The 22606-nt window shown below is 39.6% G+C and overlaps 1 protein-coding gene across 1 annotated transcript in view; it reads left to right on the forward strand.

Annotated features, from left to right (window-relative positions):
- myo6b (myosin VIb) overlaps nt 1–22606 on the forward strand; it is a 39280-nt gene that overhangs the window by 13904 nt on the left and 2770 nt on the right. The window contains exons 14-31 of the mRNA XM_037071695.1: nt 873–964; nt 1431–1503; nt 3349–3476; nt 4393–4488; nt 5363–5533; nt 7020–7058; nt 7281–7374; nt 7850–7980; nt 8151–8228; nt 8341–8470; nt 10229–10319; nt 11589–11739; nt 12938–13149; nt 13247–13325; nt 15387–15547; nt 16921–16971; nt 19639–19742; nt 21394–21528. Coding sequence (XP_036927590.1) covers nt 873–964; nt 1431–1503; nt 3349–3476; nt 4393–4488; nt 5363–5533; nt 7020–7058; nt 7281–7374; nt 7850–7980; nt 8151–8228; nt 8341–8470; nt 10229–10319; nt 11589–11739; nt 12938–13149; nt 13247–13325; nt 15387–15547; nt 16921–16971; nt 19639–19742; nt 21394–21528 — 2016 coding nt within the window. The remainder of the gene's footprint in view (nt 1–872; nt 965–1430; nt 1504–3348; nt 3477–4392; nt 4489–5362; nt 5534–7019; nt 7059–7280; nt 7375–7849; nt 7981–8150; nt 8229–8340; nt 8471–10228; nt 10320–11588; nt 11740–12937; nt 13150–13246; nt 13326–15386; nt 15548–16920; nt 16972–19638; nt 19743–21393; nt 21529–22606) is intronic.

Here is a 22606-nt window from a genome sequence, read left to right on the forward strand (position 1 = left end):
GTTTCAGTTAAACTCGATACAATGTGTAGTTTTCAACCACTGATAACATAACATAGAAACTGAAAATGTGGGTCTCTGCAACTTTCCAGATCTTTTTGAAACCTGAAAAGCTAAAATGTTATTTGGCCAATGCATTTAGCTGAATTTGCTTTCCATTTGGGATGCAGCAATAGCACAATATTCATAACTGTGATTTCAAAAACGTAATACTGACATCGTGACCACAGTACACATTTGATCATATTATGTGAACAATCCATCAACATATTAGGTCTTGTGTGTGTTTTGTTTATGAGTTAATCTGGTCATTGAGTGCAATTGTTGTGTTTGTGCACTTTTTTTACAGTTATGGTACAGACTTTCTCACTCTTAGTTGCCAACAAAGAGAATACACTAAAGATGAATTTTATTGTGAGCATTTTTTTACCTCAAATTTTGATATCACACAAATATCGTTACTGAGAATTTGTTTGCCAATAATAATCATGTCCTGAAAATCTGATATAGGACAGCACTTCTCTGCAACTGGACTGTACGTGCATGTAACCAACGCCTCTGAAACATGATCAGTGAATGCTATTCTGATTTCAACAGAAACCAGAATGACTCTAATACCAAATTCTTGTCGCTTGTGTTCATATGCAGATATCTGTTTAGAAAGATTAACTAAAGAGACACTTCCTTGTGCAGCTTGTTTCTTAATATAAGCACCCAAATGCATACACACACTTCATTACCACGACTCATGCTTGAGAATTAATTTCCCCCGACTGCCATAATTAACACAGGCTTTGCAAAAAATGTCATTTTGGAGAATTAATTGAAATACATGTTTTTTTTCTACTTCTTCTATTTTTTTTTCCTCCTCTTAGAGTATTTTGAACATAACAGCTTTGAGCAGTTCTGTATCAACTACTGCAATGAGAAGCTTCAGCAGTTCTTCAACGAGCGTATTCTGAAAGAGGTGGGTGAGCAGATTAAGGTGATTTTGTGAAGTTTTACTTCTTTATCCTGGTAAACCTGCTGTGTCATGTCACAAGCAAAACTTAGTGACTCTTTCACAAGCCAGGAGAAAGTGGTTGGCACGTTAAGCTTCTCTGTCTTTCTCTTCTCTGTTTGTCTCACTTACATTTTCCCTCTGTCTTTCCTGCGCTCTCTCATTAGAATGCTAATTTCTCAAGGGACATGATGAGGCTTGTTTCTCTCGTGTGATCTGTTAACGTTATTCTCTTCCAAGGTCTCCAATTAAGGTGACTCAATTCTGGTTTAGGCCTTTTTTCTCATTATCGGAATGGTGTGTTGATGTTTTTCATGTTTGTTTTCTGAGGTGGAAGAATTCACTCAGAAAAAGTGTAAACTAATTTTGTATCAGGACATACTCAGAATACTGTTGAAGGTCTGATTTTTTACATTTGGACATGTCTGTGCAGGAGCAAGAGCTGTATCAAAAGGAAGGGCTGGGAGTGAATGAGGTGCGTTATGTCGACAATCAGGACTGCATAGGTAAGTGTGTCAGCCTCCCTTCTAACACACTTTTTATCTTCAAAGTGTGCAGTTTAAAAAAGAAAAAAATTAAGTTCTCTAAAGTTCCCTACTTCCCTGCAAAAATGATCAGTATAGAGAAAAAATACATTGCATTCTACAAGTAAAAGTAAAAAATATAAAGCAGGATCTCCTTCTCAAGTTGATAAGACATCTGACTAAAGCTTAAGGAATCAAACATGTGTAGGATTGTACGTGTATTGATATCTACATGCATCTGTACCTTGGGCAATCTTCTGAAGCAAAAATAGGACCATCGAGTGACACCCGGGGACATCATTAAGACAAAGTATTTGAGAGCTTGTGCTGCAAAACATGAAATGTCTGGCAGAGATGCGGCTGTCTATTGAACTCACGCTGCAAATGTGCCGAGGTTGGTTTAAGTGAAACATCAGCTCACCCGCATGCCATTCATTTGGGCCAGGCCTTGTGCTCTAGGCTCCTCGGCAGAGCGGGCGAAAATACACCTGTCAGGGGGGACAAAAATACCGACTTCTCATTATCCAAGAAGCTGAGCATATCCTTGTGTCTGAGGTGAGCGAGTGTAATGAGTATTTGTAGGTTTTATGGCCTCTTTTGGTGCAATGAGAAGCCGGAGAAATAATGCCCCCTCGTTTTTGTTTTCTCCGTCCTCGAATGAATCCTCGAACGAATGGGATGAAGTAGTCAGCGTATCAAGGTGAAGCAGTTTGATTTGTATTTCAAAGGCCATGATTATTCAGGTGCGAGGTTAACTGACAGCCGTGAATAACATTTATGACTTGCAAATGACCGTTTGGGTTGGCCATTAATTCACTCATCAATCTCCAGGATTTATGCACAGGTGCTTGTTCATGCAAATTCTTTTTCGAGGTCCTTGGCTATTAGATTATATTCCGAACACAGCATGGCGTATGAATAATTCAGGTATATGGCTACACAAGCATCCTGATGAACATGTTTTGTGTTTTGAATATTCACATCCATAAATGGTAAACAGTGGAAATTTCCAATGAATGTCAAATTCAGAAACCGAATGGTTACAACTTCTGTTTCATAATGACCCCTATGATTCCCTCCTCATAACTTCCTAAATACTCAGTAGGGATTTGTATGTTTTGTAGTTAATTCTGAAAATGTCTTTTAGCAGAGGAAAATTGCAGATTAGAAATATTGTCAGTTTGTAGATGACAAACAACATTATGTAACTTGTTTTTCCTCCTGCTTCACAATTATTTTGATGGTACATAATAGGCTTAATGGTGTCTCCGTCACAGCCACTCTGTAACTTCAGTGAGAGGGTTAGATCACATTTCTTCATAACGTTGCTTTACAGTTAGGGGCCCTGACACTCCACCGTCAGTCAGTGTCAGGGCCGTTAGTGGTTGTCTGTCTCCCTGGTTGTTGCAGACTGTCCTGCACCATTGGAACTAGTCAGCCCCTATCAACGGGCTTTGAGCGTGAAGAATCGGCAGTGGAGCCTGTCAGTTTGAGAAATCACTCTGATTTGCTGTTTTTCTAAGCAAATCAGTGCGCAAGAAGAGAAAACAAAAAAAGAAAGGGAGGCCTTCTTAAACTATTGCTGGAGTATCCATGATTTCATCCATATAGCACGGTTTCTTCTTCTTCAGTTTTTTATCAGACATATTCTTGATATGAAGTACTTTATTAGTTAGTGGTGCACTGCTTTATTATGACAACAATTAATGCATTAACTAAAAATTTGTTTTTGATTTTGGGGTGAACTATGAGAAGAAATATTTTGTAGAGTTGGACTTCAACATGAATTTTGATACTGATGCTGATATACATATAACTCTTTTCCAGACCTAGTGGAAGCAAAGCTGGTAGGAGTCCTTGACATCTTGGATGAAGAGAATCGTCTCCCACAACCCAGTGACCAACACTTTGCACTGGCTGTTCACAGCAAGCATAAAGACCACTTCAGACTGACGGTCAGACCTCTTTAGCTGTTCTCTCTCTCCATCTCCCTCCCTCCCTCCTCTTTGACTAAGTACTATCCTCCTGCCTTTGCTTTCATTCCACTGTTCTGCTATTATTCTCTTTCTTTGTGTTCTAAGCTCTTTTGTGAGGCCAGGCAGAGATGCTACTGCACACCGGTTTTGTCATCGTGATCATTTTTTCTCTGTTTTGTAACAGCAGCTTTTTTGAATGACACACAGTCTCTGCTTCGGTCTCTTGTCATTGTTGCCATTGTTTGTCATTCTGCCTGTATCTCTGCAAGCATGAAATCCTTTTAGAAGTGCAGCCTTGACACCAACTCAAGCTTAAGATTGGAGGTGGCTGCCTGCAGCCACACTCAACAGGAGGAAGAGTTATTACTCAAATAAAGACTAGTCTATACATTTGACAGGCTAAAAGACATTAATCCTAATGGAAAGTGCTTGTATGTGCTGTCAGTGTTTCTTCTTTACAGTTTTTATACTTAAAGGATAAATCATTCTCCACGTTGTTGAAGCTAATGAAGCTTAAAAACTAGACTAGTGCTAGACTTTATAGTTAATCCTAAAGAATAATGTTGGCAGTTGATTTTTAGGGTCCTTTATTATGCTTGAGCTTGATAAGATTAATGTGACTCCTATCTCAACTTTGTGCAGTTGCTATTTCCTTGTCTATCCATGTAAATAAGAAGTTTAATTAACTACAATTTACTATGTACAGAGTTTGTGAAAAAATGCCTATTATTACATTTAGTGTTTCATTCTCCAAACCAGTACTCCTTACTGTAGTGGTGTGGATAAACAAGATTCTGCTGTAGAGATGGTGATGAATACAGTGTGTGTGGAATCAATACATATGTGTTTTAGAGCTGTCAATAAATTTGATTCACTTTCTTCCTCTCCCACTTAGGTTCCCAGGAAGTCGAAGTTGACCGTTCACAGGAATCTGCGGGATGACGAAGGCTTTATCATCAGGCACTTTGCTGGAGCTGTCTGCTATGAAACGGTAATTCTTACCCCAGATCTTATTACATGGTGCGGATGAGGAGATATTCATGAAATCCAGCATTTGAATACTTACACAAAAGACCTTTGACCAGTTTGTGCAGTTGGCAGCAGTAAAAGCTTAATAAAAATGAATATTCAAAAAGCACTAAACAGTGTTACAAGGATATTTTGTTTGTCATTTCACAAAACTGGCTATAATGCGAGATTTAGTTTTAGCTCATTTGTGCTACACAGGGGAGAACAATACAAAACAAAAACACAAACAAAAAAAAAAAATAATTTGTGAACTGGAGAGTGAACTGGAGTGTGGTAAGATGAATTGAACAGTCTCACAGCCTGGATAAAGAAGGTATTCTGTATTTTGGGTGTGTGGCAATGGATACTTTTGTCAGATGGCAGCAGTATGAACAGATTGTGACCTGGGTGGGTGTCTTTTATTTTAAGACAGCTACTAATGATTATTGTCATTGTTGATCAGTCTTTTCATTATTATGTAATCTAATCTAATCTTTTATGTGCTTGATAAATAAAAAAAATAGAAATACAGAAAAATGCCTATCGCAGTTTGTTTTTGAATTGTTTGTTTCAGCTCATTAACAGTCAAAAAGGCCTTAAAGTGGCTCTATATACCAATTCATAGCAATTTAACATGTATTAATCACTTTCTATTGGCCATTAGTGAGAGATTTGTAACCTGACATGATAAACAGGACCTTCTCCATCCATTTGTTGTTCAGTGCAGTAGTACTATTGATTTGAAGGACTCGTGAAAAACTAAAGGGATCAAGGCACTCTACATCTGTTTTTACACTTTGTACATATGTATAGGCATCTGCCTCGACATAAATGTATGCATTTCTTTGTGTCCACAGGCTCGGTTTGTGGAGAAGAATAATGATGCCCTCCACATGTCTTTGGAGAGCTTAGTGTGTGAATCAAAAGACAAATTTGTGCGAGCCTTGTTTGAGAACTCCAACACCGCCAAGGACTCCAAACAGAAAGCTGGCAAACTGAGCTTTATCAGCGTTGGCAACAAGTTCAAGGTCAGAGCAGCTGTTAAGAGTTTGTCATATTTTATCTTTACGCAGAAGTTGCTGAACACAAATACAACTGAATAAAACATTCTTTGTTTAGTTTATGATGATACTTTTCAATTTCGCTGTCACAAATGATAAATAGCAATACTTAAATGTCCTGTTTACCAATTTAATAATACTAAAGAATAGTTCACACTATTCCATCATCTTATTTATCTTCTTTTCAGACTTTTCCAACTCTAATCTCTTTATCTGTTCTGTAACTTTGTACCTTTCCGATCTTCTTCCCATCCCTCTTCCTCCTCCTTAGGGTTCCCCTGTCTTATATTTCCTCCAGTCTCCCACCTCTTTCCTCTGAGAAAACCTTCCTTGGTGGATAAAGCTGGATAAAGTCAGCTTGAGGTATAAGGAGATGAGTAAGAAAGCAGGCGTAGTGGAAAAAGCAATAGGATGATAGAATGAAGCACTCAATGGATCTCACAAGAGTGTCAGAAGTGCACACAACTTTCAGATGTATGTCTTATATTTCAAGAGATACTTTTGTAAACATTTTAAGATAAGTCGATTGACTCAGCATACTTTTATATAAATCATCTCCAAGGGTTTTAACATTTCAAGGTTGTGGTGACTGTTGTTTTTTTTTCTTTCTTTCTCACCAGTCCTGTGTTTTATTTGAGGTGATTCACTCAAGTTTTTCTCTTCCACGCCCTACTTGGGTCACAGTGCAAAGATCTTGTAGATAAATTTGGTTCTGAAATTAAAAATGGTATTGATGCCACTGATCTGAACTTGAAGCCATGTAATGAATTTGCCGAAAAACTACACAAGCTTTGAGTTCCTTCATGTCATGTTTAGGGTCTTTAATGTCCTTGCATCTACCAATTCAAACCATGCTGTCTTTACAGGTGTCCAAAAAATGTGATAAGACAGCTACAGTTGCACTCCTTAGATCTTTCCGTTGAATTTGAAATTCTACTTTTAGTTTCTAAAGCGCTAAAAGCTGTAGGGTAGAATGCATTTCATATCTGCTGCTCAGCTATGTACCGTCCAAACCTCTCTGATCATCTGGGACAGTTCTGCTGAATGTCCCTAGAGTCAAAATGAAACATGGAGAAGCACCATTCAGTTATTATGCACCACATATCTGGAGCAAACTCACAGAAACCTTGAAGTCATCTCCAACTCTCAATTCTTTCAAATCAGGGCTAGGCAAGTCCTATTCATGTATGTCTTTTTATATTATATTATATATTGTCTTCTGTTCCTATAATGTCTTGTCTTAATGCCTTGTATGTCTTCTGTGATGCACTTTTATTTGCCTTGTTCTTGAAAGGTGCTATGCAAATACATTTACCCTGCCTTTGTTCTTGCATTCTTGCACTCTGTGCTAACTCCCCTCCCTAACCTGCGCAGAGAATGCGTGTCACTAACTTCATCATGTACACCAAAAACAAATCATTAAACATTTCCTTTTGTCTGCTTGCACACACAGACCCAGCTGAACCTGCTGCTGGAAAAGCTCCGCAGTACTGTGAGTAATATGTCAGGTTCATTATCTGTTTTCAAGAAAACTTTTTTGCTGCCCTGTTAAAAATCAATGTTAAATAAATTACCCTTTAATATACTGTGCGTACTGGAAGGTATTAACTTGTTACAGCACAACTATGACATGATACGTAATACGATTACATTAAGATGGCAGGCACAGACTGAGATGTATTGTGCTGAGACAGGTCAATCTTTCTGTGTGTAGGGCTCAAGTTTCATCCGCTGTGTAAAACCCAACCTGAAGATGGTCAGCCACCAATTTGAAGGAGCCCTGATTCTCTCACAGCTGCAGTGCTCAGGTAGGACCAGAATGCTATGTAATTTATGTACTGAATCTAAAAAAAATGGTTATCCTCATAATGTCTAATCTTCAGGATAAGTAAGTATACTAATGATAACTTCACCCAATGTAGCTGTACAGTTAGTGAACACATGAGATGGAGAAAAATATTGAAACATCTTCTTGTATATGTCCAATAAATTGATATTCATATCCAATACCTCAGTCACCAAGAAGTTAGCATCACCCTGGTTCTCACTTGCATGTACATACAAACTGACACATTTCCCCAGGATGAAACAGAATATTCTATGCCGTATGTAAAGATTAGTTAGAGATATGTAACAACAGAGTTCAGCCTGCTTGCATTCAGGCTCGCAATGTTCCTTTGATAAACTGTCAGTATTGCATATTTTACAGTGTACTGTAATTCCTCAGGCAATCATGTTTCTCTTTAATCATCTTTTCTTTGTTTGTGTGCTTCTCTTTATCAGGTATGGTGTCAGTGTTGGACCTGATGCAGGGAGGCTTCCCCTCCAGAGCCCCCTTCCATGAGCTCTACAACATGTACAAACAGTATATGCCCGATAAGCTCACACGCCTGAATCCACGACTCTTCTGCAAGGTGGGATCACATAAATTAACTAGACAAATATAAAGTGTCCTGTTGGGTTTAAATAACAAACTGAATTGTTTTTAATGAAGCCTATAGCCTGACTGATTAACGTGTGCCATTTGTTTGTACCACATGTATGAAGTTGCCGGGTCACTGAATGTAAATTTGTTACTCTGTAGGCTTTGTTCAAAGCTCTGGGTCTAAATGACAATGACTTCAAGTTTGGATTGACCAGAGTGTTCTTCCGCCCTGGAAAGGTAAAAAGAAGTATCAAATATCCATGTTGCTGCTCATTACGCAGAACACAAATATTCCTTCAACTATTGTACAAGGCTAATTTGTGTTTTTGTGTTTGTGTGCCTGCACCAGTTTGCTGAGTTTGACCAGATCATGAAGTCTGATCCAGATCACCTTGCAGAGCTGCTGAAGAAAGTCAATCAGTGGTTGGTGTGCAGCCGCTGGAAAAAGGTCCAGTGGTGCAGCTTGTCTGTCATAAAACGTAGGTTAAATCTACTGAATAGCAAAAGTTTTGTTGTGTGAGGGGCTGTGTGAGTGGCTTCCATAAAAGTATATGCAGTGTAGATGTGTAGATTTTTTTTTTTCACTGATTTGATGGCACTTACATAAAACAGGGCTGTTTATGTAGTAGAAAAACACAATTCTTTTTTTTAAATTGGTGCTTCATGACCACAGACAACTGAGAAAAGTGGCTGCATTTTATGGATTGAGATCATTTACCACAAGGCCATGTTTTATCTTCCATTTATTTTTATTTGTTGATGTATAGCCCGATGCACTATTTTAATTTCTGTTGTCATGATGCCACATGCCACTTGGTTTGAGTCAGTCATTTCTAATAGAGAGGTGACACTAGTAATAAAATGATCTCTGAAAGAATCCCCTATATTGGAGTCAAAGTTGAAGTTTTCTGTATGCCTCTATATTGTTAAATCAGCCTCATCACAGAAAGCCTCTACGCTAAAAGTGGAATTACATTTTAAAGAAAAGAATAATTGAAGTGTGGCCAGCAGCACTACGTATTTTTGTGAGTTATGCTTGTTCACTTTCCAGTGGATGACTCTGAAGTGCTTTCCTCTTTCTATACAGTTTATTATACAGCTCTGATAGCTGTTCTAAATCATATTTCACACTTTATGATTCATTCTGAATATCGAAACCAGCCGCCTCTAGCAGTATGGAATGTACTTTAAAAGCAGTTCCTTGAACCACTGCACTCTGCTGTTATTGATTCCACCATATAACAAAGTGTAGGCCTGCTTCTTCTTATTTGTGTGGAAACATAAAATTCAATTACATGAGAATCATATCAGAACACAGCCTCTGCTTGACCACACATTTCTTTGACCTGAGAAAATGTATGTCTCTGGTCCTGATCATTTATTTCCTTCAATACCTTACCTCATTATCGCACTTTCATTTGTGTGTGCTGGTGTGTGACTATGAGTGCATGTAAGTGTATACATGTTATCGGTGCAGAATGAGTATACATGTTATTCTGCACTACATGTTTTTGTGCATTGCCCCATCAATGGTAGTTAGATAATTTATCATGCCTTTATAATATTTATTTTTAATTTATTTTTTAGTTTTTATCTCAATGTTTTATTTAGTTTTTGGGGGGGGTTTGTAATCTAGAGATGGCATTGCCTGTCTAGTTACAGACCTAGAGATGCACCAATTGATCAGCCAGAGACCGGAATTGGCCAGTTTTCAGAATGATCAACTATGCCATGTGACCAGCTGATCGGTGTCAGATATACAGTTTCTCATTCTGTGCAGGTCAAATTTACTCTTGTGGTCCAGCAGCAGAATGAGTTTGAGTGAGTAAATAAGATAACCTGGTGCAGTTTGAGCGAAAACATAAAAGTTGCTTAATAGACATTTTTATGAACATAGATGAATTTTACATTAAAAGAGGTTACAGAAATGTTTGTGTATGCCGTCAGTTAGAGTTTGTTTTGTCTGCTGAATTGATATATGATGCATCCACAGTAAAACATCAAAATAGCAGGTGTTATATACCCGTGCTGGATTTGAAAGGGTCTCTATCTCCACACATTTCCAAAACTGAGCCAGTTGTAGTTCTTAGAAAGGAAAAACATTTAAATCCGCCAAAATCGCAATTGGCAGGTCAGACTTTTTTAAAGTTGGAAACTGTATTGGGATGTTGCAATTCATGCTCAGCACCCCAGTCCCTTGTCCATTATGTGAATCCTCTTCTTTCCATTTTAAACAGTACGGAACAAGATGAGTTACAGAGCGCAGGCCTGCATCAAGATACAGAAGACTGTCCGCATGTGGTTGTGTAAGAGGAAGCATAAGCCGCGGTGAGTCTCCCCCTGGTTTTTGTACCCAAGTCACACACACAGACTCACACATGCATAGTTTTTACTGTCACCCTGTGCCCTTTGCTCTCAATGTTTTTTCTCTTTCACCCTGTTCTGTACTGTGTGCTTTTTATTTAATCTGATTCACGCTTGGTGGGTTTTGATGGCTGCCACACATTGCGCATTTATAAGAGTTCAAATCAATCTAGGAAGTCATCTGTGGAGAAATGATGTCTCACTGTACTGCTTTGGGAAATACCACATGTCCTTCCATATGGGGATGCATTTGGAGAAATGGCTGTGGTGAGAGCAGCCATCCGGATGATGGGTTTCAGATAGTTTTTCAGAATAAGACTTTGACAGTGAGTGGCAGGATCTGCATGGATGCATAAGGATATGTTGTATACTAGCATACACACAATATGAAGGGTCATTCCTTGCATTAATGTCTAGTATTATAAGTAGTTTTAGTATTTATTTACTTTTATTTATAAAGTATGTAAAATCCAAGCAAAGGTTTTTAGTTCATTATTTGTTTGTTTTTCCTTTTTTTGCTTGTGAAGCCACAGATAATTACACTCCAGTGTAATGCACTGTAGTTCTAAGTGAAACCAGCTATGTGGTCAAGATGAAGTTTCCAAGGGGAATTACATCACTCACAGTAAAATTGGGGATAGCTTGCCAAATAAAGTACAGAAAGGTATAGACTGTTGAGAGGCAGAGGATGTGGGAAATTGTGCAAATTTGAACCCTGACTCTTCTTTGAAAATACATACTTTTTACCCATGATACAGTCAAAGTGTTATATTATATGATGGCTGGTATCAGTTATTCATCCCAAATCACATTAAATTAGAATAATTTATGTTAACACTGTGATCCTACCATCTCACTGAAGTTACATAGGGCAGAAAACAGATGATGTGGTCCTGAGACAGAGTCATCCTATGACAAGATACTGTACCATCAAAATGATTTTGAAGCTGTCATCTAAGGTAAAAAGTTACATAATGTTGCTTTAAACAAGAGCAGCTGGAAGTGAAATAAGGTGAAATCGAAAATTTGAATTGCCCTAATGATAAAAAAAATAAGGTAAACTTCAGATTGTTCTGCATGTTTTGTGTTTATATTTTACTTTTGTTGTAAGTTTGTCATGTCTGGAATTACTCCATATTTGCTAATTTGTTTCTGACAAATTCTAATAAAAAATATCATGTATACTGTATTTGAGTATCATGTGTTTGTTTGCCTTTTTCGCTTCTCTTATAGCATTAACGGTATGGTGAAGGTCAAAAACCTGAAGAAACACATGGAGCGGTTCAATGAGGTGGTGAACGGACTGAAGGAGGGCAAGCAGGAGATGGCCAAACAGGTTAAGGAGCTGGCCGCAGCCATCGACACTCTGTTGGCAAAGATAAAGGTGAGTTAAGATTTCTGTGAGCATCCCTGACTGTCTTTGCCCTTTTTATAGGGGGATTATTTTTCTCTTTTTAGCTGCTCATGTAAGCTGTTTTCCAGGTGCTTTGAGCATAATATAGTGTGAGCAATGAGGTGTACATGAAACATTTTGCTGTTCTTCATATGTGTTCACCATGGGGAGATTTCTTACGACCTTAAGCTTGACTGCTGCAGATTTTTCTCGAAATTCACACCTGTAGCTCCCCGCTGGATTTGCCGGGAAGCTACAGGTGTGAATGTCTGCCCATGCCCTTTCCTAAGTGCACTGTGCCCTTTTCTCATTCTTTCTCTCAGAAGCAATATTTTTAATCACCCGAGGATGAATTGAGGGGATAGATGAAAAGAAATCCTCTCTTCTCCAACAATATAATTTAGTCAGGCTGTTTTCGCTAAATTATCAGACTTGTTTAGTGAAATCCCAGCTCTCCCTGTGCAATAAGCACCCATTTTATTGGAGCCTGTAGGTATATCAAATCAACACAAACTCATCCTTATGATATCCAGACACTGTTGCCCGATACTGTTGATTTTCTTGACTATTGATTAACTCTGACCTGTGACCCTCTTTCCACTCTACCCCAGTCAGCCTCTTTACCTCCCCCATCTTCCTCTGTTAGCCAATGAGCAGCCCCACTGTTGACACTCATGGCATCCTGAGAGCTCAGACACCGCTCCTGGCATGGTGTCTCTGAGTGAATAATGCATGAGATGCCAATGGCTGTCATTCAGACCTCTATACGTCAGGGACAGGATCTTGTCATCTTTCCCCCCTGTGTCACAGTTAGAGACTCCCTCTAATGAATCTTCACAATATGGTGACCTCTCCTCCACCGGTTGATTGTCAGACAAGTATAGCAGGGAATTGAGCATTGTGGCAGTGTCAGTCAGTGTCTTGTCTTGTTGCCACACAGGAGGGCTGTGCCATTGTAAAAAAGGAGGGCGTGCTGAGTCACTGTGTGTCTTTTCTAGAAAATATGTTCTCACCTGACAGAGAGTTGGATGTTATCCATCTCATCAGTTTTTTTTGATAAACAACTTGTTGTAACTCATCACTGAACTCCACTGAGACCTTATCATTAAGAAGTGATAGACCAGTTTGATAAAGAAAAAATAATTATTCTGTCATTTTGTGACCACGATTCATTCTCTCAACCCCAAAGGCCACAGTGACAATGACCTGGAAGGAGATAGACACAGAGTACCAGGGGCTGGTGAAGCGCTCAGAGCAGCTGCTCTCCTCAATGCAGAAGAAGAAGCAGGAGGAGGAGGAGAGCGAGCGGCTGAAAAAAATCGAAGAGGAGATGGAGAAAGAGAGAAGGACGAGGGAGAAGGAGGAGCAGCAACGCAAACAGGAGGAGGAGGAAAGAAGACTGTAAGTGATAGTTGCCGGGGGAGATAATCAGCTAATGTAAAATGTTTGAAATCGTCTGTCCGTCTAAGTAAAGATTTTTTTTCTCCCAACTTTTTAGGAAAGCAGAGATGGAGCTGAAGAGGAAGCAGGAGGAGGAGGACAGGAAAAAAAGGGAGGAGGAGGAGAAAGTTATCCAGGTTTGCTCAAATCCTTCCAACTCCTGTTTTACTCTTGTGCTAAATCGATGTCAGTCTCATATATTAGTTTATGATTATATAATTATAATCATGAAAATCATTTCAGTTAAAGCAAGCTCCAATATTCGTAAAATATTGGGTTTCGGAGCTGCAATACAGGATGTATCTGGGAGCAAACATGGACTGCAAGGTTTCCATAAAGGCATTTCAGTACACCAAGAACATTTTCAGAACAGTCCCTTCTTGCAACTGTGTACCAATGACATAACAATTTTCTCTGTGTCTTCTTAGGGTTGATTTTATACAATTTTTAAACCTATACTCTAGTGCACCCCATAGCTTCCCAGTAGGTGGTATTAAGTATATTTGTTTTGTAGTTAATGGGCAGAAATAAGTGTCATACAAAACCTCTGGTATGGTTCAAATATCTCCTCTCAACCCTGACTGCTCACCCCTATGAGTGAAACATTCATTAGCTCTTTGGTCTCGCAAGGCACCAGCTGGGTCATGACATTGGTCAGATTCCCAGAGGGTTGTCCACAGGGTCTTGATTGATGAATCCACTTCCTGCCAAGTTTCTCCTAACTAAAGTACTTTATTCCCCCCACACTATACTGCATTTAATAAGCATCTACACTCTGTCACCTTTATCTGTCTCTGCCTGTTTTACTCACATGTAATTTGTCATCTTCTTTGTTTTATAGCTGTTTCTTTTCTTAATGTCTCCTTATCACTGCATGCACCTGCTCCTCCTTAGTTTTGTTGTTTGGTCTCACCATCCATCTGTGACATGTGTATCACACCTTTTGCACATTCGAATCCCTTTTTATTCACCCACCGCCAGTTGGACATTTGCATACTGTCCTCTTTTTTTCTGGTAACGAGACAGTTGACACCAAGCTGTCATAAGCCGGATGTCTCAGGAGACCCTTTGCAAAGTTTGTTTATCAGCAGCTATAAAGCTGAGAGCTGCAGCAGTAAACTTTGAAAGGGTGTCTGCTGTGACTTCGATTTTCTGTGTTCTTTGCTATTTTCTGCTGTGTCAAAGGTTAGTCTAGCACTGTATCTTCAGCTTCTTTCAAACTATATATCATGATGTCTTTCAACCTACCCTTATGTATTGCACAATATCAAGTCTTTAAGTCTGCAGTATTTATTTTCTTAAAGGGGAATGCCCCTCTATTGAAGACTTGCAGTGTGTTACCTACAGTAGTACAGAGAATATTTGTTAAGATGAACAACTTCTGCAACTTCCAGAGTTGTTTTATGTATTTTTTTCCAGCTTCCTCTTGTGAAATATGAGTGCAGGGAGTGCCTTATGCAACAACCATAACAAATAAACAAATAAATAAATAATTGTTCTTTTTATTTAAACGATGTTCAAATTCAGTTGGAGTCTGGCAAGCAAGATTGTGGGCTTGAGACTAAATGTGTACTTAATCACAAAATCTGGTAAAACTGTATAATGAATCTATTCTGTATTATACATGGGTGTCTGCACGAGATACAACGCAGCAAGCCAAGAAAATCAAGTTTTGGTTCTTGGCCTTTACTCTGGCCACATATCACAGCTGCTGGTTGGACCATCCATACAGTATGAATAATATATCCTGTACTGGAGAGGCATTCATATTTAAAACTCCTCAGAGGAAAAAAAATCCATTGTGGACTTCATTAGTGGGTTTCTATCAGGAGACAGGAGATGGACATATAGGGACATATATTTATTGTTTTGTTTTATTAATTGATTTCAAGTATGCTCTGTAATTAACAGGTATTATCGTTCTTTATAGCGCAAAATAACAAAGCTGGAGTTTGAATCTGGGTCAAACCCTTAAAAAATGTCCCTACTGTTACGTCTAGACGAATGACCAGTAAAGCTTTATTAGCAGCCCTACAACCTGGATAAATGAGTCTAATAAGGCTTGGGCACACAGCAGAGCTCTAATTGTTATGAAGGATCTGGCAGACAGGACAGCGTTGGTGTTTAGACAGGATCTTGGTTTATGTAGATTTTAATAAAGTCACATTAAAACCAGAGGTGTTGTGTGTTGTTTGCAGGCAGAGTTGGAGATTGAACTGGCTCTGGAGCGTGAGGAGCAGGTCCAGCGCACCACCATACTGGAGCAGGAGAGAAGAGACAGGGAGTTAGCCATGAGAATCGCTCAGAGTGAGGCGGAGCTCATCACTGAGGAGGGGCAGATGGATGCAGGCCTGCGCAGGTAGAGTACACGTGAACACAATGCACATTAAAAAAACATGCACAATAAAGAAACATTGTAACAGTAACCTCCACACTAAAGGTATACTATGCTGGGTTTTCCCTAGAACCAATAGACTCATAAAATATCACTCTTCAGGCCCCCCACACACCACCCAGACTCACACCAACGTCCAACTGCCTTCATCTGACCACTCTGTTGCCATTTGTCTGACCCGTTCGGCAGAAAAGTTGAATTGAACACACCGCTTCGACGTACTGCCATCTCCATAGTAGCATGTTTGTTCTGCGCATGCACAAAATGCAATAAGCGGGTGGAGCTAGTGTATAAAAAAGAGTGTATATTTCAGACAAAAACAGCTACATACTAAACATGCAGCGAGGCATTACCAAACGAACACAGATTAATTCGTCCTGAACAGAAATAACAGCTAGTCTCATGCCAGTACTCCAGTACATGAAAACAGGGAATGATGGAACGGCGTGCATAGAAAAACAAAGCGCACACAGTATTCTGCTCCTCCCACACACTGCACTGATTTGCTAGCACACCGCCAATCAGAATCCAATGGCTCAGACGGCCGACAGCCAACCTCCTCAGACTTCGCATGTTGAATCAGGGCAGACGACATCCGCGCGGCTCCGAAAGCTTCCGACGCAGCTGAACACACCAAACATATTTGTTCCCGACCTTGTCTGAGTCTCCCCAGATGCTTCAGACTTCCAACGGTTGGGCCGGTGTGTTCCTGCCTTTAGGGCAGGGTATAAAACTTCAATGCTTTTGTGACCCTGACGAAATTGCCTATATACCATCAAGTATCGAAAATGTTCTTGTCATTACATTACAAATTATTGAGCTCATTTCATCAATGTCAATGAGCAAATAAGCATGAAGCATGCTTCTTGCTGGTAGCCAACCACCAATTAATGAAAAAAAAAAAGGAAAAGGGAAAAAGTTCTATAACTAGCTAGCTACTATAGTGTGGGTACTGTTAGAGGGGAGCAAGGCACTCTACCATAAGTGCCTGTAATTACCGTATTATTATCGTAATTATTGATAATCGTGTAGTGAAAATCTCATATTGTGACAGCCCTAATTCACACAAAATCCAGCAAAGCAACACATTCCCATAGGGTTTGGTGGAGTTGTGTGGTATGACGCCCCCTCTCTTCATTCAATATCTAGTTTGCTAGACCTCTACTCTCTCTAACACTGTCATGATTATTGAGCCAGGGAGAGGAGGCTAATTGTATTGATGTGTTTACAAACAGCAAAAAAAAAAAATCCTGCATAGTATGCCTTTAAGAAAATATCACTTTGACCACAGCATGCGTGTGTAACTGCATTTTTTCTGTCGCTGTGTTTTCTCCCAGTGATGAGTCTCTTTCAGATCTTCCTATCTCTTCATCCTCAGCCAGATCCATGTAAGACGTCAGCACAGGTTTCTGTTGTTGCCCGTGTCCAAGTGTACCTAACACCGACAATAATCACTCACTCACCCTTCTCACCCTCTCTGTTGTAATCCTAAATGTCTCTAAACCCTGAAATAGCTGCAGGATTATACCAGCAATGCAAAGCCAACACGAAAGTCCTTTGATTTTAAAATCAACAGTCAAATTGATGTATGATGTGTATTATTTTATATGGCATGAATCCAAAAATAAGCCATTTGGTGGATAGTTATATGTGATCATTGGTTTCTCAGAAATGAAGATAGCATGCCGAATCAAAAATGAGATGTGGATCAGAATGTGATCTTTTTGTTTTGTTTCTTAATTGGCTCTGCATGTGCTCCTTTGCAGTGCTGGTGCTTTTTAACTGTGATAATTGCATAAGAAATGTGGTTGAAGGTCTAAACTCACACTTCTGTAAGTGTATCTTAAATCTCAGTAATAATATCGGTGGATTTTAATTATCACCTAATTAGATAGTTGTTAACAAATACTTGTTCCCTAACAACATTATCGCTATGATAAAAAGTTTGGGTTTTTTTTTTTCATATCTATTTTGGACACAGTTCATACAGTGACCACTTGCCACAGGTAAAAGAAGAGCTGTGATTAAAATGTTTATCTTTGTTTTATAGTCAGTGTTATCCAGTGGTTACTCAACCATTCTGGCTTGTGATATACACTTTTGTCCCCCAGTGATTACCGTACATAGACGTGACCAGAGCATTTAAATTACCGGCCACCTAAGTATATATGGTGCCCTATTTTTAGCAATTTCTGTTTTCTATTTTTACTTTTTGATCCGTCCAATAGATGGATGCCATCCATGATCGACCAGTTGATAAGCTGCCCTCTCTCTACAACTCCACTGCCACTCTACTGTCCACTGCCATTCACACATTTCATTCAGCACCACACTAAATTTTGATAAGCTACCTTATTAACAACCAGTTTCCCCGACACATAGCTCCCCTCACCTGCTGTTATAAAAAACTGAATCAGGAATGAAAAAATCCAAAATGTGATTTTGGCATGTTTTTAGGGTGACTTTATAAAGCATACTGTTGATGAAGAAAGCCAGCATAGCCTTACAGAGCCCACAGACACATACAGAGAGAAAAGGAAAGGCAAGGCAAGCCAGTGTGTGCATTAAGGTGGACAATTATAACTATATAGGCAAACTTTTAAAGCGATTCTAAAAGAAACATTCTCAGGTCATCAAATACAGATGCTTTGTGGTTCCCCGTCGTGGCTGGTTTACGGCCCTTCTGTGTGAAACGCTGTCCCCAGTATAAACAGAGTAAACACTCCTAAACCTTTGCCTGTTTTGAACTCCACTGCAAAAGTGTGACTGAATTTCCATAAATGTTTAAAGCCAGCAGCAGCAGAAGTTCTCTCACAGCCTTCCTGGGCCTTATCTGTTGGTCCGGTGAGCACAAAATTACATTTGATCCAATAGCCTGTAATCTTGTCAGTGTTGGCTCCTGCATCGAGGGCCCACACTGCACATCGCCTGCCATCCCTGTTGCCAAGAAAGACGCTCCAAAGGCCATGTGTCTTACATGTGCACACCACGGAGCTTAAGCCCATGAAAGCATGCATGCAGCAGAAGTATACACACTGGCTGGCATTGCTGGCATACCAGCTAAAGGACCACCTCCCTCTTTCTAAAAGCATCCATTTCCTGTTCAGCCAAGCCCTGGCCTTTGCTTCACTTCCACTTGCCCTGATTCATCTCCATCACACACTGGCACACGTCTCGGCCAGAATGACGATGATCCTGAATCAGTTTCATCTTTCCAGTTAGTATGAATTATAAATGGTAATGGTAATCTGGCTAATGATACGTGAATCAGTAATCCTCTGCTCTGAGACATTAGCAGCTATGCCGACTGTAAATAGAGGAGTTAAATCCTTCGTATTATTGAATTAGCAGCCTCAACTCAGCGGGGAGGCTGGAGACACGGCTGACAAGAGCTCAGACTTCCCACAGCAGTCAGTTAAGTCGCTGAAACTCTGCATCGTCAGTTTGATTCATGTTTTTAAGCGCTGCATCATTTCACATTTATCTTCCAGTTATTTCTCAAAATAAGCCTTTAACAACACCAAGCAGATAGAAATGGTTATCTGGCAGGTTGTAACATCAGAAGAGCTTTGCGTCATTTTAAATGAAGTTGAAACAGAAGGCTGGCGACGGTGTGGATAAACTCTACTCTTCAGCTCCCCTGCTGACCAGCCCCTTATGTGAATTTAATCGGCTGTGACAATGAAGACGGTCTGAAAGAACTCTGGCATCTGTTTTCATTTCTCACTGAGGGTGGTGTACTTAATAAATCCTGTTTTCCTTTTAATATTTATGTACCTAGTCTGTCACCCACATCACACTACACTTGAAAATGATTAGATTCAGTGTAATAACACACCAAATGCTGCTTTACTGTCGCTTGTTCTGCATTTTGCTAAAATGGTATTATTATATCTATGAGGATCTGTTTTTGCTGTTCTTTTATAAATTGACACCTCCCTGATTGTGAAAATATTCAGCGTCAAAGCCCTGCTACTCCCGCCGTGTCGCACCCTCACCTGCCTGCACATACTTTCTTTTTCTTTCACCCACGTTTTATCTGTTTCACACCACAGGGGTCCTCAGGTGCAGGCGACCAAAGCTGCGGCTGGCGTGAAAAAGTATGACCTCAGCAAGTGGAAGTACGCCGAGCTGCGAGATGTCATCAACACTTCCTGTGGTGAGAAATCTCAAACACGCCCAGGTTCAGTGTCGGTGCGTGAACCGATTCAGCCTTTACAAACAAGATGAAGGTGGTAGAGTTCTTATTGAAATGCATGGCACTTTTCTGTCCTTCTTTTGAAAATCATTTACATGTGTCGGCCCCCAAAGTTCAGCAGGGGCTCATGTTTTGATACCCCGAAAATGTGCTTCACCATCTCCGTACAAGCTTATCATCCTCACTTTGTGTCATCCCTCTCTCAGTCATTTTTGGAGTATCCACAGTAACTGTTAGATAGCTGAGACTGCAGCTGTACAGAGTGTGTACACAAGATGCCTGAAAAGACCGATCTGAGGATGTTCCCACAGCTGCTACAGCTCTTCAACATGCGTTTTAGCGGTGGAGAGAGGAAATTATGACCATTATATGGGGGATGGCAGACTTCTGTCCTTCCTAGTCATTCCCAGCCAACCCTCTCCTCAGTCATCATGAAAAGCAGATGCCTTTCTGCTGGCAAACTTGTCGATGTCTTTATAACTGCCACTGTATACAGTACTCTGAACAGTGTTAGGGACACTGATATCCCCTGTGGGATTCCAAGGACATCTGGCTAATTTGTGGAACCCATTTGCTTTTGGTGGTGCTGGTGGTGATACCAACAAGCTGTGTTTGAAGTCAAACTGATCATAGCCGTATGTTCGCTAAAAGCACTGTATGTGATGAATGTTGTCTTTGTATTTCATCATCTAATAGAATAACATTATATTGTGTTAGATTTTAAACTTAAAATATAAGTTTACCTGACTAGCATGAGGGTCAGCAGATAATGATTGAATTTTCAATTCCGGATGAACTTAACCCTTCACATAAAGACAGTTTTGTCTTCAACAGGGTAATATTTAAGGTTGTTTCCAATTTCTTTAGTCACGTGACTTCTAAGTCACTCAAGCAACAAATATTATATGTAATATTAATTCAAAACAAACCTAAAGCCAGCAGCCAGTTTGCTTAGCTTAGCACAACGACTGGAAACAAGGGGAAACAGCTAGCTTGGCTCTGATTGACACATCATATCTTATTTGATCGTTACTGATGGATTAAACTGTCAGCAAGACCGTGAAGAAGCATATGTCTTCAATGATCATCAATGGGCAAAATGGGTGATTCAGTATATATCATCAAACACTAATTTTTCACAATTATCTTGTGGTTTTTCTAGACCAAACAACTAATCAGTTAATACAATTAATATATTCATTGACATTGAAAATACATTTTTATTGCAGCCCTTCTACTCAGTATATATATTCTGTAGGTCTGGATCCAGATTTGTCATTAGGATGGGTGTTTAACATACTAGAAACTCAAAGTTAAGAAATTTCAGCCCCTGATGCTTCAATTCAGACCATTGTATTTGATTTTTCTGTCCCATGAAATTCTGGAAGTTCAATACTAAGTACCCCTTAAACAACAATTACATTCCTTTGAAAGTGTATGGAGTTGTTTATTTAAAGCTCATAATATCAAATTTTTACTTAATAACTGGTTTGGAGAACTGAATCCTCTGGTTGGAAGTCATACTTGTATGTTCCATGTCTGTCCGTGTTCCCATCAGCCTTTGCTTGTTGTTTCCATTAAAGTGCTCATTGGTATCATGTTGTGTGGACAGACATTGAGCTGCTGGCCGCCTGCAGAGAGGAGTTCCACCGTCGTCTGAAGGTTTATCACGCATGGAAGTCCAAGAACAAGAAGCGTAACGATGACGGAAGTGATCAGAGAGCTCCTAAATCTGTCACTGACTATGGTTAGTCGGATAATTTATCCCTGTCTTCTGCTCTTGCTCTAAATGACTATCATTTATAGCTTCACCTGCACAAATACAGCACATAACCAGTGTTCATTTCACACATGCACACATCACCCCAGGCACATAAGGTTGCAGGTGACAAGTGTTTAGTTTCTCCACGTTGGCCTCTCGCTGTCATTGGCAGGAATGAATTACCTGCACACAAATAACCTGAGCTGTGTTTCCTAACATTCAATTAGGCGACGAAACACAGGGGCCTAAAAAAAGGCAGCCGCCTTCTGTCAGAAATATTCGTTCTAATTAGCAAATAACTGCCAGCCATGCCTTGTCAGCTCAGTAGCTGCTAGTATGACAGCCTACTGCTTTGCTCAGTTCATTCTCAAGTCAACCAAGCGTATCGGTGCCACAAACACACACACACACACACACACATAAATGTTATTTAGCTGCTTGAAAGCTCACCGGTTCTCTGCATTTCCCTTCTTTTCATCTTATGAACAAATATTAAATTTGATTGGGAATGGGAACATTAGATTCACTATATTTACCCTCATTTCTCTTTTGATATGATAGCTCCTGAAAGCCGAACGGGCTCCGCTTTGTTTGCTTTATATTTGGATCCATGTTCTTGGACTCAGCTGATGCAGCAGGGGTCTTACCAAGGCCATTTCATAAGAGGCTAAAAGCTACTTTACCATCTTTTTTCATGTGATATTTACTTGGGTATTTCCAGGGTCCTCTTTGATCTTGAATGGTTTGAAAGCTTTATTCTGTTTCTGTTTACTATTTTCTGTCCCACTCAGTGTTTTCTCTAGTACAAACATGCAAAGGTATTATAAGGTTGTATCTGTTTAAAGGTGTAATTTGTATGTTATGGCAAGAATTCTTGTAGAGTGTGATACATAGTCTAATACCTTAACAAAATGTCACACCTATTTTTCTTTCTAATAAAAATAAAACAGTTCACATCTGATTTCAAGTTAATCTCTTCTGCTGAACTAAACCAAGCTTAATTGCCTCAATTAACAGAGAAAAATGTAAAAAAACAATCTTCCTGATCTTCTTGTCCCAGACT

The sequence above is a fragment of the Acanthopagrus latus genome, chromosome 16 (genome assembly GCF_904848185.1).
Source record: "Acanthopagrus latus isolate v.2019 chromosome 16, fAcaLat1.1, whole genome shotgun sequence".
Classification (NCBI taxonomy): domain Eukaryota; kingdom Metazoa; phylum Chordata; class Actinopteri; order Spariformes; family Sparidae; genus Acanthopagrus; species Acanthopagrus latus.